This window comes from Acinonyx jubatus, chromosome X (genome assembly GCF_027475565.1).
Source record: "Acinonyx jubatus isolate Ajub_Pintada_27869175 chromosome X, VMU_Ajub_asm_v1.0, whole genome shotgun sequence".
NCBI classification, from domain to species: Eukaryota; Metazoa; Chordata; class Mammalia; order Carnivora; family Felidae; genus Acinonyx; species Acinonyx jubatus.
Window position 1 is genome coordinate 8,173,028 of NC_069389.1, and position 17,412 is coordinate 8,190,439.

General features: G+C 46.7%; 1 protein-coding gene across 2 annotated transcripts in view; it reads right to left on the reverse strand.

Annotated features, from left to right (window-relative positions):
• ARHGAP6 (Rho GTPase activating protein 6) overlaps positions 1 to 17,412 on the reverse strand; it is a 448,084-nt gene that overhangs the window by 225,889 nt on the left and 204,783 nt on the right. The window contains exon 1 of one of the 2 annotated variants that reach the window (XM_027054479.2): positions 5,155 to 5,772. The exons of the other annotated variant lie outside the window; for it this stretch is intronic. Coding sequence (XP_026910280.1) covers positions 5,155 to 5,199 — 45 coding nt within the window. The 5' untranslated portion in view covers positions 5,200 to 5,772. Of the gene's footprint in view, positions 1 to 5,154; positions 5,773 to 17,412 lie in introns of those variants that run through there. 2 annotated transcript variants of the gene reach the window in all.

The window sequence follows — 17,412 nt, forward strand, 5'->3', positions numbered from 1 at the left end:
ATGGGCGATAACCGATTCGTATCAGCTCAGCCCTGCAACGGTGCCCAGCTCAGGGTGACTTGAGAATCGCCAAAGAGTGTCCCCTCATCAGCGCCACTGAATTATTAAGTGAACTCACTGGCTTCAAAGTCGTTGGAAACCAAATGTTCCCAGAGAGCACATTTGGAAACTTTGCTGTGAAGACCTGAACCATTTGTGGTAAAGAGAGGCCCCCTCCCAGGGTAGGCAGGTGAGCCCTTCCAGTGGCTTCCTCAAGGGGGGGGTGAACTAGAGTCAGGGAACAGTCAGCATTGAACGCTGAGGCTGTGGTCGAGAGCAGAGACGGTGGGGCGACCGCACCAAACAGGAAGTGAGGTCAGCCACAGTGGAGTTCAGAAGTAGACCGGTCCACGGGGCGGACATGGCTGCACCTTGACAGCTGGGCTCCACAGGGATCGGTCCCGGGTCAGAGTCTAATGCCCCTGCTTCCTGTCACTCTGCAGTGAACAGAACACGTGTCACCCCATACATAGATTTATGTTAGCCGGAGGCATCATGAAACTTTCTTCCTGTTCCCCTTTCACAGAAGGGGGATGAAAGTAAGTGTGTGCCTCCAGGGGGTTGTTTCGGATAAAAGTATTCGTGGGCTTCTCCAAAGTGCCTCTGATCATCTGTTCGAAAACTAAGGCTCGGCCCAGTAATTCTACTGAAGGAGTCACCATACTTGATTGTATGACTTGGCATGAAATTCGACCTGTGCTGCATGATCTTGGCAGACAGGCAAGGTCTGTAGTATTTTGTTTGTGCTTAATGGAAGAAAGCATATGAGGATTGTTGGGGAAGGTAGGCTAACGTCATCTTTAACCCAGGCTGAGCCACCTAACTCTGGGGGATCACCAAAAGCAGGAGGACACCGTTAAGGCCGTGATTGCTGAAAAGGAGCGAGTGACCCATTACTCTGTCCCCAGCACTTGTGCTGTGTTGAGCCTCTCTCTGAGCCTCTGCATCGGCCTCTCTCCGAAGTTCTGCATGTTCGCTGAAGAGTATATATAATATTCATCATATGTACCATGTCTTTTCTTTTCAGATCTTCTTACTACACAGTAATTGTCACCTCTTCTTTTATTTTTTTTAAATTTTTTACTGTTTTGTTTATTTTTGAGAGCGAGAGAACGAGAATGAATGGAGGAGGGGCAGAGAGAGAGGGAGACCCGGAATCTGAAGCAGGCTCCTGGCTCTGAGCTGTCAGCACAGACTTCCACGTGGGGCTCGAACTTGTGAACCATAAGATCACGACCTGAGCCGAAGTTGGAAGCTTAACCAACTGTGCCACCCAGGCGCCCCAATTGTCACCTCTTCTTAAAAACACGCACGAAAAAGACCCACACGCACCAGTGGGTCTCAAGTGGGAGCGACTTTGTCCCCCAGGGGACATCTGGCAATATCTGGAGACATTTTTGGTTGTCACAACTGGGGAGGGGGTGCTATGCTACTGGCATTTAACAGGTAGGGGCCAAGGATGCTGCTAAACATCCTACAGTGCACAGGACAGCCCCCACCACAAAAAATTATCCTGTCCAAAAATGTTCATTTTGCTGAGGCTGGGAAACACTGAGAAAGACATAAAGACATGGCATTGAACTCAATAGATACCTTAAAACTTGGCTTTTGTCTGTATCTGTTATCCGCCCACTGAAAGAGTTATTTGGCCATGCAATTCCCCAGTGTGGACGGTCACATAAAGTCCCTGAAGGTACAATATTTGATTGTCGGTTTATTATGGTGACAGAACGGGGAGAGGGAAGGACGACTCGGCTCATCCATCTCAACTGCCTAAATGAGTCAGAAGAGCTCTACGGTATCAGGCCACTTGTGCAGAGCACTCCATTCTGTCACCAGCTCCCCCTGTGCCACCTTGACCCCCACCGCTCTAGGCTTGGATTTCTTCAGCCACAAAATAGAGAACCTGTCTAAGCCACCAGCTGGATTTGACACAGACTGTGTCCCAACACTTTGCGACTTGTATAAAGACAATAATAACGAGGGGATTGTTGTCATGACTGGCTGGTCCGATGTCCTAAGTGTCTCTCCAATATGCGAACTGCTTTCCACCTCCGGTCCAGCTGCCATCCTATGTAGGCCATCCTTCTCTCATCTCTCTCTGGCCCAAATACCAGGATCCACTCTGGCTCCTCCTCGCACTCCCCTCCATCCTGGGCTCAAAGCAGGCGCTTCAAAATGCAAATCTGATCAAGTCGCCAAAAGGCATCAAGGACGGCACCCAGCTGGAAGGATGGAGTCACCATAAACTGAATGTGGGAAAACCGTGGGAGGAAAGGTTGGGAGGAGAACATTAGCCGCTAACACACATTTTTGTCACGATGGTAAAACGAGAGGACAGTTGTGCTATGCTTTGGGAAAGTGTAACAGTATATAAATGTAGGATGCTCTTGTCTACTCCAGTGTTTGGGTTTCTCTCCTTGTGACCATTATAACCGTTGAAAAGGAGGAGTGAAGAGTCCACAGCAACTCTTAACATTCTCACTATTTCATCATCTCTTTGGAAGGCTGGCCAAATAGCTGGCACACAATAGGCACTCTACAAATGTTTGGTGAGTGAATAGAACGTGAACCACTGGTTTCTTACAGGCAGTCTCACCCCGGACGGACGAAGAAGCACTGAAGGGAGAACATTAAATGCCTGCCGTGTGGATGGTATCTCAGAGTAGGCAAGAGGTACTGAGAACACACACAGGGTAATTCTTTTTCGGGAAGACAAAGACCAAAAAAGAAGAAGAAAAAAAAAAAGCCTCCAAGCCCCAGGACAATACCCAGTGGGGCAGAGCCATGTGGAGCAAAGCAAGTGCAATATTTGTGCTGAAAGGCAAAACAAGCTTTTGAAAGTAACCTAAGCCACTATGGGGGCAGCGGGCGAAAGGAGCAGTGCTAGAATAGATATTAAGCCATAGAGGCTTCTGTTAATATGGAGAGCGATGGGTCACACCGAATAAAGAATGTTCTTTTGACTTGTGACTGGTACATCTCCCCGAAGTAAGCACGAAAAACTTCAGAGGAGCTGGGTGACTTCTTCCAACCTGAAAGCCAACAAATTCCCTCTGGAATCTTCCTTTTTATAGTCCTAAATCAGAAAACATGCATGTGGGGATCTGCGCTAGAATAAAGGGCTGTCTCATCAGCAAATCTTCAGAGCGCACGAGATGTTAGCATTAGCTTGACGCTAAGTTCCTGCTTTTAGCAGAACGAAACAACTGAATGAAAATAATTTTTAAATCGTTGTGGGATGCATTTGCATAATTGAGGCAACAATCATTCATAGAATGAATAGATTTTTTGAAGTTTATTTATTTGGGAGGGGGGGAGGGAGGGGCAGAGAGAGAGGGAGGCAGAGAATCCCAAGCAGGCGCTGCAATGTCAGCACAGAGCCCGACATGGGGCTTGAACCCACAAACCCCCGGGATCATGACCTGAGCCAAAATCAAGAGTCGGATGCTTAACCAAGTGAACCACCCAGGTGGCCCTGAATAGATTTCTTTTTTAAGGAACCAGTTCTCACCTTTCCTCCTCTACCTTGTAAGTGGCATAGGGACCTCAAACTGAAAATCAAAGGGCATCAGCATAAGGAGCAGACTCCAGATCCTTCAGTGTAAAGGAACCTCTGCCGAAAATGGATGAACCTTAATATGACTTTAAAAGGAAAACCACTGAGCTGCTAGTGTCTCCAAAAAAATGAACGAGGGTTAGTAACTTACTAGTGTCTCCCTTGGCATTTCAAGGCAAGTAACTGGCAAAAACAGAGAAAGCCATCATAAGCTTCCTAGAATGTTTGCCTGGTAGGGACCTTAATAATTTTCTAATTCAGGCCCTCTTCCCCCGCCCCACCCCAGCCTAGCAAAGTTAAAGGGCAGAGCTTCAAGGTTAGCCCAATAGTCCCCTAGCTGATGGAGGACCCAGAACCTCTGTACCTGTCCCTCCTGTCCACCTGCACTCCTTTCTTTAAATATATATATATATATTTATATATATATGGGTTTTTTTAATGTGACGAGTGCATTTTGGAGGACAGGAATTCCAGATGGATATCTGTCAGCCTGATTATAAATACTGATGATTCTTGTCTTAACTTTTTGCCTGCCTCTCTCCAATTTGAAAGCAGCATGTACAATCTCAGCAGTGGAAATCATGTCAAGGAAAGCTCAGTAAAGTAGCAGATGGCAGAACAGTCCCAATGGCCCGTCTCAAAACATCACAAGTCACAATTGGAAACTAAATGTCGGAAGACCGGAGTAAGCTAACACAGCTGTCTGCCTGCTTCAAGCAGGCAGCAATCAGAACCTTCTTCGGTAGTACTCGTTCCTCAGAAACACTCTCTTTTCTCTTTCTCAAAAATAAACTCCATCTAGAATCTGGATTTGGTCAGTCGGTCATTAACCTGGAAACCTTGACTCCTTCTTTAAAGGGGGAGAAGCCCACGAGCTTTTAGTCTGTTGTGCCCTGAGGCCCCGGTGCCCAGCGCAGTGCCTAGCGCACAGTAGGTCCCCAATAAGTATTTGTTGCGAATTTGACTCAACAGGGAGGAGAGGCGCCACTGGCAGACCCCCTCGCATCCTCCTGTATTAACCAGATAATGATTACAAACTCCGTTCTGCTACAGACTCTGAGGGAAATGCACACCCTTTTTCCCCCAGAAGCAAACGGGCTGCACCCGAAAGTGCCCCGCAGCATTTTCTCCGGAGAGTCAGCTCGGCTGGCTACACGCTCCGATCAGGGAGCAGCCCTGCTTCCCGTCCAGTTCTATTCTCGCTCTTGCAGCATATCTGCTGGAAGGCTGAATGGGCGGACGTGGGCTCGGCCCCAGAAGCCCCATTTCTCAGCCCTGGCCAGCGAGGCTGCAGCCCGGCCCGGCTTCTGGCCCCGAACGCGGTGCCCACCGCGCGGGGCAAAGGAACGCGGGCTTCCGGGGTGGGGGCTCCCATTCTAAGGTGCAGCCAAGTTTCTATGCAGGTGACGCTTGGGGGTGACGGACGCGACACCCTGCAGCCCCTAACCCCGAGAGAGGACCTCCGGGGAGACACGGATCCATCGACCCCGCTCTGTCCCTTCCCAGGCCAGCCGAGTGGCGCCCCCTGTCGCCTCTGCGCGCGCCGGGACACTCACCGCGTAGTGCAGCTGCGGTTTCTCGCGGTATACCGGGTCCCCCATGTCGCCAGCGAGGAGTGGCGGGCCCCCGAGCGCAGCCTGGGGTCGCGGCGCCTCTCCGAGGTCCCCCTATTTCACCGCCATCCCGGGGCAGCCCCCGGACGCGAGCCCCGTTCTCTGCCCCGAGCGCCGTGCAAAGCCCGCAGGCACCAGCGTCCCGCCGGGAAGCCGACAGGGACCGGGTGGAGGTGGCGGCAGCAGCAAAGGGGAAGGCGGAGGAGGAGGACGGGGAGGAGGAGGAAGGGAAGGAGGGGAGGAGGACGGAGAGGAGGAGGAGGAAGAGGAGGAGGGGGAGGAGGAGGAGGGGGAGGAGGAGAGGGGAGAGGCCGAGTCAGATGGGATGGGCGGGCGCTTAATTCCTTCCGCTCCTGGAGGGCTCCTGTCGCTGCCGCCGCCGCCAGCTGTTGGGGGCTGCAGCGACCTAGCGCGCCCACGACAGGTGTCGGGGCGGCCGGCGCTCCCACCTCCCGCCACTCCGCCCCTGCCAGGCCCGTGGGACCCGGGCTGCCAGGGCTGGGGCTGCTAGAGCCTCCAGCGCCAGCGAGAGGGCGAGCTTGGGTTTCCAAGAAAGAGCGACTTTCGCTAACTTTGAAAGGGGTGTGGGCCTGACGCTGGAAGGCGATTCGAACCGCTCCGGCGAGGGCGGAGTTTCGGTGTTTGCAAAGCCCTCCTTGGGGAGAGTCAGGCACCCGGGGGGGCCAAATAATGCTGCCCGGGGGAACTGCGGACTGGAGGAAGGCTGGGCTGGATGCTGGCCTGACCGCGCCTATTTGGGTAAACTGAGTCCCGGAGGGTTTGCAGGACCCGGGCACGTCCGGGGAACCCCGCTGGAAGCGGGAGTCCTGAAGAATCTTCTGGAAGGCCAGGACTGGTGTCGGTGCCAGGCTGAACCTTAGTTGGGGGTGAGGGCAGTGCCCGGAGCTCCGCTATGTCTCAGTTCTTAGGTGCAATTCGGAAAAGGACGCAGCGAGAATTCGGAAACAGAAGAAACGCACACTCTTGGCAAACGCTGCCAGATGGACCAAGTAATTTTTAGCACGCATTGGAGGTTCACAACACCACCGAAAACTGGCCTCTGCTCTACAATTCCTCGTGGAAGCGTGCACTTTAGAACATCCTGGATGAGGGCGCTGAGGGCCCTCCCCGGGGCCCTGGCACTCTGGGACTCCTGTGCGGCTTCCCACAAGCGAAGTCCAGACAGAGGCAGGGGCCGGGGCCGAGTGGAAACTCCAGACCCAGTGAAATCAATCAACCCAAGCCCAAGAGGGCTAGAAATCCAGTGGAGGGTGGGTTCGTGGGCGGGTGGTCTCAGTTCTTCAGGGTCCCACCGTACTGGACTTGCTGAGTGGCCCTTCCCCTGCTCTGTGTAGGCAGAAGGGGTGGGGAGAAGGGAAACGAGATATGTCCCCCATGTTGGAGCCCTTACAATTTAGTCGGATGGACTACCCAACTAACACGACATTACTATATAATATTTTGAAAACAACCGGCAACAGAATTGTCAAGATGGACAATGAAAAAAACTGGGAGGGTAAAGCCAGGGGTACTGGTATCCTGAGGAATCTACTGCTAGACAATCCCTTGACAGTTCATCTTTCTGGAAAACTCTAAGATTATGTCTACTAAAGCTGATTATACGCCTGCCCTCTGATCCAGGAGCTGCACTCCTAGATACATAGAAAAATGGGTGCCCGTGGCCTCCTCACGTACATGCTGCGTGACGAGCCATCGGTGGTCTATCCATACGAGGGTATTACTCAGCAGTGAAAGGAAAGTAATACCGATGCGTAGAATGATGTGGATTCTTCTCACAAACGTTGAGAGAGAGAGAGAGAGAGAAGTCACACACAAAATAGGACACAAGGTATGATTCTACCTATTTGTTGCAGAATTGAGATTCAAATGTTGAATTGAAATAGGCAAGTGTGACCTATGGTGATAGAAGCCAGAACAGCGATTACCAAGATAGGGAGCTGCAACTGACTGGAAAGGGGGTACAAGGGAACCTTTGGGGACACTGGAAATGTTCTGTATCTTGATGTGTATGACAGTGACCCAAGTGCACCCACATATAAAAATTCAATTGAGCAGTACAGTTCAGACTTGTGTAATGTACACCCTTCACTATGTATATTTTATCCTGCAATAACAGAAAAATGTCCCCCGCCTCAAACAGGAACATGTCGCCAGGGTGCTGCCAGTCTTAAGAGGTCAATTTCACCATTCACCCCAGCACCCCCCCCCCAACGCCCTGCCCAGATCTCCTTTCCCTCTGCGAGGTGGGAGCACAGAGCCCATTCACCTTGGAGGCCCTCCCTGCTCCCTGACACATCCAGGCAGAGCTGGACAAATGACATGCTAAAGTCCCCTCTTCGCTTTCACTCTGCTCTGCTGCCGAAAGCACCCTTTAGAGCTATGTCATCAAAGACCCTTAGAAGAAGGCAAAGAATTAGCATAAGCTTCACCATACGGCATCTTTCAGAGAATGCACCCAGGACCAATTCAGGGACCTTTGCTTCACTGTGGTCTATGTAGAAAGATGAACTCACCAGCTTTGGGATTTCTTTCTCTGTCATACCTGCCAGTAAACCTCCAGAGCTACAAATCCCTTTCCCTACAGAAACTGTTTCATTGTATATGTAAGGAAACACACACACACACACACACACACACCGTGGGTCCCTGGATTTAAAAAACCTTATTAACCATAGCCCTTTGATCATTACCCCTGAGTAAGCGGCCTCCGTGTTGAGTCACCTTACTCTGTTTGTGTGCCACCTTTGAAAAATGTATTGTCACTAAACAACATTATCCTAAGCCAGAAATAATCCATCATTCCCAAACTGTGTACTTACATTCTAGGAATGATGTTTGCCTGCAAAGAATATTTCTTGCTACATTGCCATTGCTAAGTCAGAGTTAAATTCTTTAGTGCAATAGGACTGTTTTCCTGTGTTTGAAAGGTCTGGGGAGATAAGACAAAGCATTTTAAGAAACGAAATGATCGATTCATGCTGCAAGACTCTTGAATTCCCTTCAGTGTGAATCCTACACCTTTTCAATTCTCAGTCCACTCGTTCAAGACTCAAGAAGGGGGACACCTGGGTGGCTCAGTCAGTTAAGCGTCCACCTCTTAACTTCGGCTCAGGTCATGATCTCACAGTTTGTGGGTTTGAGCCCCATGTCAGGCTCTGCATTGATAGTGCGGAGCCTGCTTGGGTTTCTCTCTCTGCCCCTCCCCTGCTTGCTCTCTTTTTCTGTCTTTCTCTCAAAATAAAGAAATAAACTTTTTAAAAACACACACACCAAAAAAAAAAAAAAAAGACTCAAGAAGGGACCTAGGAGATTGGGTAGAACTCTGAAAGTTCTATTCAATCTGAAACCATTTGAATTCCACACATTATTTCTATCTGAGTATATTTCAAGGTATATTTTAAACACCGCTCTAATCAAAATGTCTTATTTGCACATCTCTACTCCTAATTATCCTTCCCATGTTGTTTATTTATTCACTCGGTCACTTAGATTTAATAAATATATTTTTTAATTTTATTATTATGTTTCTTTATTTTTGAGAGGCAGAGAGTGACAGAGCACGAGTGGGGGAGGGGCAGAGAGAGGGGGAGACACGGAATCTGAAGCAGGCTCCAGGCTCTGAGCTGTCAGCACAGATCCCGATATGGGGCTTGAACTCACGAACCGTGAGAGCATGACCTGAGCCGAAGTCGGACGCTTAACTGACTGAACCACCCAGGCGCCCCATTCAATAAATATTTTTAAGCACATACAATTTGCAGGTATTGCTCTAGGTCATTTAAACTATATGTTAACATGGCAGGTGGCTTTGAAATTCAAGTTTTGCCTGTTGGGTGACAGAGGGAGCTGTAAGGGAGAACACGAAATCTCCCCCAGAGAAGGCTGAAGTTCATCCCATTCCCTCATTAGATTAAGAGCCTGCTTGGCTAATGTTCTCTTTTGATTAGTCACTCTTTCAAAAAATAATAAATTTCTCTGATGTTTATCATTTCCCCCAGAGAGGACGCAAAAATAATCTCTAGGAGTTCCTCTAACAGCATCATTTTGAAGAAAAAATGTGTCACGCTCACAGTGGAATTTCCTCATCTTCCTGCCCCCAAATGTTACAGCATTTCCAGGACTGAAGCCTGCCCTTGCCACCAGGACCCTGAAATACAAATCCTTGTTTGCATTTACTCTGCCTGCCTATAAGCTGAGTCGACATTTTCCACATTTAGTGCCAGCCCAGGGGTGATTGCTTTTTCAGGAAAACTTTACCATGAATTGACCATGGAAGCAAATGCAACCTCGGAGTTTAGGAGGAGCTGAGGGCACATCTGAGCACTAAAACGTATTTAGGATAGGAGGACAAGGCCCAGCCAGGAGGCCCAGCCCTGCCACAGAGTAGCTCCGAGATCCTTTTGGGTGGGGGCCTCTTCCCTACAACCCAATGCCTACACTCTTTCATTCGATTGTCCTGTCAATCCACCGGCTAGAATATTTTTCAAATTCTAAAATAAACAATTGATAATATATAATGTGCAGCTTAATGAATTATTGCCCATCATAACCATCACTGAGGTCAACAGATAGAGACTGCGGGTGTCCCAGAGAGCCCCATGTCCCGCAGCGACGTTGTAACACCTTCCCCGGATCCCAGCGACAGACACTGCCCTATATTTTATGGACTTTACTTCTCAGCTTCCCTTTTATAGCAGGGTTTCTCAACCCTAACACTGTTGGCATTTGGGGACCAATAATTCCCCACTCCCCCCCCAGCTTTATTGAGCTACAACTGACATATGACATTGTGTAAGTTTAAAGTGTACCATGAGATAATTTGATACGCATATATATTGTGAAATAATTACCACAATGAGGTGGGTTCCTACTTCCATCACCTCACATAGTCACCATATTTTGTGCGTGTGGTGAGAACATTTTAAGATCTATCTCTTAGGAACTTTCCAGTATACAATATAGTACATTAGATGCCCAGAACTTATTCATCTTATAACTGGAAGTTTGTACCACCCCAGGCAAGCACCATTCCACTCTGTTTCTATGAATTTGGGGGGTTTTCTTTTTTAGATTCCACATATAAGTGATATGTGATAGCATTTGTCTTTCTTGACTTATTTCACTTAACATAATGCCCTCAAGGTCCAAGGTCCATCCATGTTGTCGCCAGTGGTAGGATTCCCTTTTGTTGTGGCTGACACGTGTGGCTGAAATGTGTGTCAAATAGAGGGAGAAAGGGACAGATGGCAGGGTGGGGGGAGAGGGAGAGGTGTCACATTTTCTTTATTCATTTATCTGTAGATAGACACTTAGGGTGCTTTCATGTCTTGGCTGTTGTAAATAATGCTACAATGAACATAGGAGGGCAGATATCTCTTTAAGATCCTAATTCCAATCTTTTGGGACATACACCCAAAAGTGGGATTGTTGGATCATACAGTAGTTCTATTTCTACTTTTTAATCTGGCAAGGAACCTCTATACCATTTTGCATAATGGCTGCCCCAACTTACAGTCCCACCAACAGTGCACTAGGGTTTCCTTTTTCCCACATCCCCACCAACACTTGTTACATCTTGTCTTTTCAATAAAAGCCATCCTGACAGGTGAGGTGATAGGTCATTGTGGTTTCGATTTGCATCTCCCTGACGATCAGTGACGTTGAGCACTTTTCATGTGTCTGTTGGCCATTGTACGTCTTCTTTGGGAAAATGTCTATTCAGGTCCTTTGCCTATTTTTAAATCGGATGATTTGGTTTTTTGCTATTGAGTTATTTAGATATAGGCCCTTCATCAGATACATGCTTTACAGGTATTTTCTCCCACTCCTTTTGCCTTGTCATTTTGTTGATTGCTTCTTTTGCTGTGGAGAAGCTTTTTCGTTTGGTGTAGCCCCACTTGTTTGCTTTTGCTTTTGTTTCTTGTAGTTTTGGCACCCTACTGACAATTCTTCACCGTGGAGGCCGTCCTATGGGTTGTAGGATGTGTAGCAGCATCCCTGGAACCTACCCACTAGATGCCGGTAGTACCTCCCTCCCCCAACTGTGACAACCAAAAATGTCTCCAGACATTGACAAATACTCCCTGGGGTGGCAGCAAGATCCCCCCTGTTTTGAGAACCACTGCTTTTTAGGAAGTTGCACATCCACAAATATTAGACCTTGGCGTTACCTGTCTCCTTACTTTATATAAATGATTCCTGAGTATGTTTTATTACATGTGGCTTCTTTTACTCAACATTATGTTTTTAAGGTTCTCCCATGTTGTTGTATGCAGCCCTGGTTCATTCATTTGCACTGCTGTCCAGTATTTCACCGTATGTGCTTAACATGATTTATCTTTTAACTGAGATGGACATTTGTGTCCTTTCCAGTTTGGGACTACCGAAAACCATCCTGCTTGAACATCATTATACACATCTCCTCGTGCAAAGTACATGCATTTTTATCGGGTGCAAACCCAGAAACAAAACTGCTAGGTCATAGGTATGCATGTCTTTAACTTTACTGGACAATGCCCAATAATTTTCTGAACTGATTGTACCAATTAGAATCTTTGTTTACACTACAGTATAAATAGACTGAACATAGTTTATATAAAGACTGAACATAGTTTAGAGTTGTCTCTCTTCTAGGCTTTCTCACGGGGCTACAAAGATAAAATTCAGGAAATCAAACTCAACGATCAAGAAGGAGAGATGGGGAAGAAGCTTGAGATCCTCTTTGTCCCAAATCACATGTCTCCTGTAAGTGAAGAACTTGCCAGCCCTGCTGGGGTCCTGGCATTTGAAATGCCATTGCTGACTCGAACCACAAGTACAGGTAGAAGCAAGGGTTACATCACTTATGCCTTTGAAGGAAGACATTTTATTGTGCAGAAGTTCAGAGTCCTGGGGGGAAACACCTCAGCAACCCAAACGTAAACCTAAATGCCACTTATGGAATCACCATTTTGTTCCATAGCCATAATTTCTCCCCTTCTTCTGAACTCTAACAATGATATGGAGATGAGAGGGATCCAAGGAAGAATAAAGTGTCCCATTCCTTTCTCCAGGTAAGTTAGAGAGAGACACTCCCCAGTCTGAAGACAGATCTGCTCCAAAGGCCAGTGAATGAGGAATTCCTGGGGGTGCCAAGAATGGTGTCTGGAGCTGTGGTGACATAGGACAGAGGGGAAAGAGAAGAATTCCCTGGCATCAGCTGGTACTATTGCCCTTAGCCTTGATTCCAACTACAAAGAGTATCAAGAAGTTATATATCAACCAGAACTGATGACGTGATGATTTGTGAATGCAGGGGGGAAAGACAAGGGAGGGTAGTTGACAATAAACCGACCATGACAGTAGGTTCAGCTTGGCATCGCTGGCTTGTCCTTTTCTTGCCAGTTTTGATGTTTTCACCGAAGCACTGCTACTCAATGTCAGGGAGCCAGGGAGAGTGCCCTTCAAAAGTATCCACAGAGCCATGTTTCTAAAACAAATTTTCTATTCAAGGGTCATTAGGCAAAAAGAAGAGGTTGCAATCCCTCTAGTTATGACCTTCCCGAAAAACAGGTCGAGAGTCAGGACACTGCTTCTCATTATACCCATAATCTAACATTAGTCTATTGCCTCTGCACAACTAATGATAACGTCCTTTCCTCTGCATGGTGTTGCGAGCGTGTGAAGCCTGCAGAATGCTCATGGCGACACCAGTGCTGCAGGTGCTAGAATTATTACTTGAGACAATAACAACTCCACTAATTATTGAACGTGCACATCACCGGTCCTTTGTTCAACTAGATGCTTTTCAAATAGCAAATCTGGTCCTCGGAATAATAGTGCAAGGAAAGTACGATCATCCCCATTTTATTCATGAGGGTAATTAATTTGCTTTGCACATCTTGTAAGTGGTGGAGTTGAGATGGAAAGTTGGGTCCATGTCTCTTTGCAGGCCATCCAGTCCATTTCCAAGTAGAGACTCTTTTTGATAAGTCAGACTCATCTATTAGATTTCTATGGTGCCTTCTCGTAAAACAGGGTCAGATACTACCAGTGCCCCATCCATATCTCCTGGGCTAGTAGTTCTCAGTGGGGACAGAGGGACACTTGGCAATGTCTGGATACGTTTTTGGTTGTCACAAAATGTGGGGGAGGGGATGGGTTGCACTTGTATCTAGTAGGTAGAAGCCAGGGATGTGCTAAACATCCCCCAAGGTGCAGGACAGCCGTCCCCGGCCCCCAACAGAGAACTACCCTGCCAAAAATGTCAAGAGTGCCAAGGCTGAGAAACCCTTCGTAGACGTAAGAAATTCGTCCTGTAATAATTCCCACTTAGAAGTGTATCCCACACCAACAACAAACTCTCTTTTAGTGGGGTGGGTTTTGCTTTCCTCAAGAAAACAAGGACAGCTATCCTCAGAGCAGAGGCATAGGGCTGAGCAATGGGACTTACATACAAGTGGGCCTCCCTCCACGCCAACACAGCACGCCGAAAGGCTGACAGGTAGGGTAAAAACTGGCCATTTGTGTGACCCAAACTGACAGCTCTAGAGTCCTTCGGAGCGCTTGACTAGTCACCCAACGACACCACTGTTACAACCTCAACATCCCCTCGTTTCGGAGGCTCGGCAATATTATAAATGATGGCACGTGGCACTGCTCTGGTGCCTGCAGCTTTCAAACCAATTTCACCTGTAACAGTGTCCATCCCCATCCCTAATCTATTTTGTGGTTATGATTTTCATTTGTCATAGGGAACAGGGACATATAAGGCAAACATCAAGAATTTGTTGCCAGAAGTGCAATAAAATGAGAATGAAACAGTGTCCTTTGCTTGCCAAGTCACCTACCCTGTCTGTATCCCATTAATGCATCAAGTAGAGAGGATGGGCCAGAGAGTTCCAGATCTCCAAGAAATTCCTGGTACATGAAGGTTGAGCACCACCGGTCCAGCACAGACTTCATTGCCTTGCTGTGCAATGAGAGCCAACCAAAGAAAACTGTTCCAAGCTTCGTTTCTTTATTTGTTTTCTTTTGTACCATGCTTTATAAAAGTGTTTTTCAACTGGGGGTAACTTTGTCCCTCGGGGAATATATATATATATATATATATATATATATATATATATATATATATACACACACATACATACACACACATACATACACATACACATACACGCACACACACAGACACACACACATAATCAATATATATATTTGGTCACAAGTTGGGATGGGGCATGAAGTGCTTAGTATTTACTGGATAGATGCCAGGGATGCTGCTAAAGAGCCCACCATGAACAAGAGACACTGCCCAACCCCCCTCCCCATCCCACCAACTCTCTCTCACACACACACACACACACACACACACACACACACACACAGCAAAGAATGTTCTGGCCCTAAATGCCAGTAGGGCTAAGGTTGAGAAACTCTATAGATAAAATTGTTCTGGTCAAAAAAATCCTAATATATCAGAATCTAAGCATCAGAGTAGAACTTTTTCATTATTTCAGTTTTCGTTGTCATCCTTCTGCACGTTCATAAACACAGCATCTATGGAAAGATGACCTGGAGAGATTGAGAGATTCGTCCTCCCTTTCGGCAGAAGACAGGACAAAAGGGATAGGGATCAGAAATAAATGGCCAATCAGCATTTCTGAAAGTATGGTCTTTAAGTCCACACACATCAAAATCACTTGGCAGGGCGTATTTTAAAAAATAGATCATGAGGACGTCCCCAAAACACAATGAATGAGAATCTCTTGGAGCACCACCTCGGGGTTCACATTTTTAGCAAGAACGAATGCCTAGGAAGGCCAAATAACTCGTTCAAGGTCAGGCAGTTAGCATGAGACAATGCAGAACTCACCCTGCCCTCTGGATTGAATGTTGAAGTAAGGTAGAAAACATTCTGAACTCTCTAACAAGCCAGAATCAGATCCATTTGTAGTTATTAAAATGTAAATGAACATAACATTTGGCCCAGTTCAGCACAACCTAGCACCTGCTAAGTGACTTGCTATATTTTCCTGTGGTTTTGTCAAGTTTTCTCCCCATTGTCTTTGTGACTAACGGTAAAAAGAATGCTACACAGGACTTCTTTCAAAGCTCTCAGGATAACTGATCTCCACGAAACTTTGTTTTTCAAAACCACAGAATTCCTTTTTCTCACATTAACATGTCAAAAAGTGATAAATGTGTATAAATTACGCAAATTATTAGTCCTTTTAGATTTTCCAAAGGGAAAATCCCTTCAGAGTCTATTGAAAATCCTTCCCACCTAGAAATAATTCCTGGTCTCCCATCTTAGCAAAATACAGTTGCCAGCCACTATTTCTCTGTGGTTGATGGGAAAGTCTGAGATTTGGAACAAAGGAATGCTGGTTTGTACATCATAGCAGACAATGTGACAACTTCAAGGCTATCAGTTTGCACTTCTGTAAGTCCCATTTTTACAGTGGAATGATCGAAAGAACAAAGAAAATTCAGTCTGTGAAAGCTGAAGAAGGCCACGAAGACAAATGATGAATGGTTTGAAGGGACATCATGTGTAAGAAAGGAAAACCTTGTCAGTTTTCTCCAGAAAGCTGGACAAGAATCAAGAGTGGAAATTATGATGACGTGGATTTTGGCTCAACATAAGAAAAAACGTTCTACATTTGACCTGGCAATTCCACTCCTAGGTATATAACAAAAGGAATTAAAACATATGTCCACACAAAAACGTGCATACGTATGTTCATAGTACCACTATTCCTAACAGCCTAAAATGGAAACAACTCAAATGTCCATCAACTGATTAGTAAATGAACAAAATGTGGCCTATCCATACAATGGAAAATTATTTGGCCATAAAAAGGAATGAAATTCTGGTATATAATAAAACATGGATGAACCTTGAAAACATTACGCTAAGTGAAAGAAGCCAGTCACAAAGGACCACATATATTATATGATTCCATTGATTAGAAATGTCCAGAATAGGCAAATCCACAGAGACAAAAAGTAGATCTGTGGTTGTCTAGGGCTGGGGAGATAAGAGGATGGTGACTAAAGCAGGTGATAGCTAAAAAGTACAGGGTTTCTTTTCAGGGTGATGAAAATGTTCTAAAATTGATTGTGGGGATAGTTGCACAACTCTGAATATACTAAAAACCATTTCATTGTTCACTTTAAGTGGGTTGCATTGTATGAAATGTGAATCTGATCTCCATAAAGCTATTAGAAAGAAAGAGAGAGAGAGAGAGAGAGAGAGAGGAAGGAAGGAAGGAAGGAAGGAAGGAAGGAAGGAAGGAAGGAAGGAGTAAGTGAGGGAGGGAGGAAGAAATTAGAAGGAAGGAAGGGAGGAAGGAAGGAAAGGAGGGAGGGAAGGAGAAAGAGGTTGGGAGGGAGGAAGAAAGTAGAAGGAAGGAACAAACAAAGGAACAGAGAAACAAAGGAATGGAGGGAGGAAGGAAGGTCTTCATAATAAACTGAGTGGTGCCAGACAAGACAGGCAGCTATCCCGGGACGTGGTGCCTTTTTGCTGGCAAAATCTAACAGCCTGAGCCCGGATGCCCATCAGCTGGAGAGGCTACACTGTGTGGGCAGCTTCAGTATTGGGCGTGCAACTCTAAAATGTCAGAGGCGATGTTTCATCACTTTCCTGTTTCCCTGACTAACGGAATGGCTCAAGGCTAAAGACAGGCTTCTATTAGCTCATTCAGTCCATTCTTTCATCCATTGTTTCAATGCTAACTGAAGGCAAGGCCTTGTGCCACTTCTCTCTTCATGATATAGTGCCTTCTTGCCTCAGGCAGAGTTCCCCAGAAACAGACGAGAGGATAAGCGTGCATGTGCAAGTGATTTATTAAGGGCTCGTTCCCAGGAGAGACTGGTAAGGGGTAAGCGTCACAGGGGAGGAAAGGGGAGGAAGCCAAGTAAAGGTGTGATGTCTGGCAGAGCCCCGGTCTCCGCCTGACCCTGGGGGAGGGGAGGGGGGCGGTTCTGGAGTATAAATCCTATCTCAGAGCTGTCCCATCTCAGACCAAAGGAGCTAGGCTTTAACCTTCTCACACCTGCCAGTCAGGGGCTATGGGATGCCCCAGGGTGATGTAAAGTCCCAGGCACTTCCTGCTCTTTGTGGCTTTAGGGAAACTGCTCGAGAATCCCAAGGGAGGTCCTCCGAAAAAGTTCACAGATGTTGGTCATTAG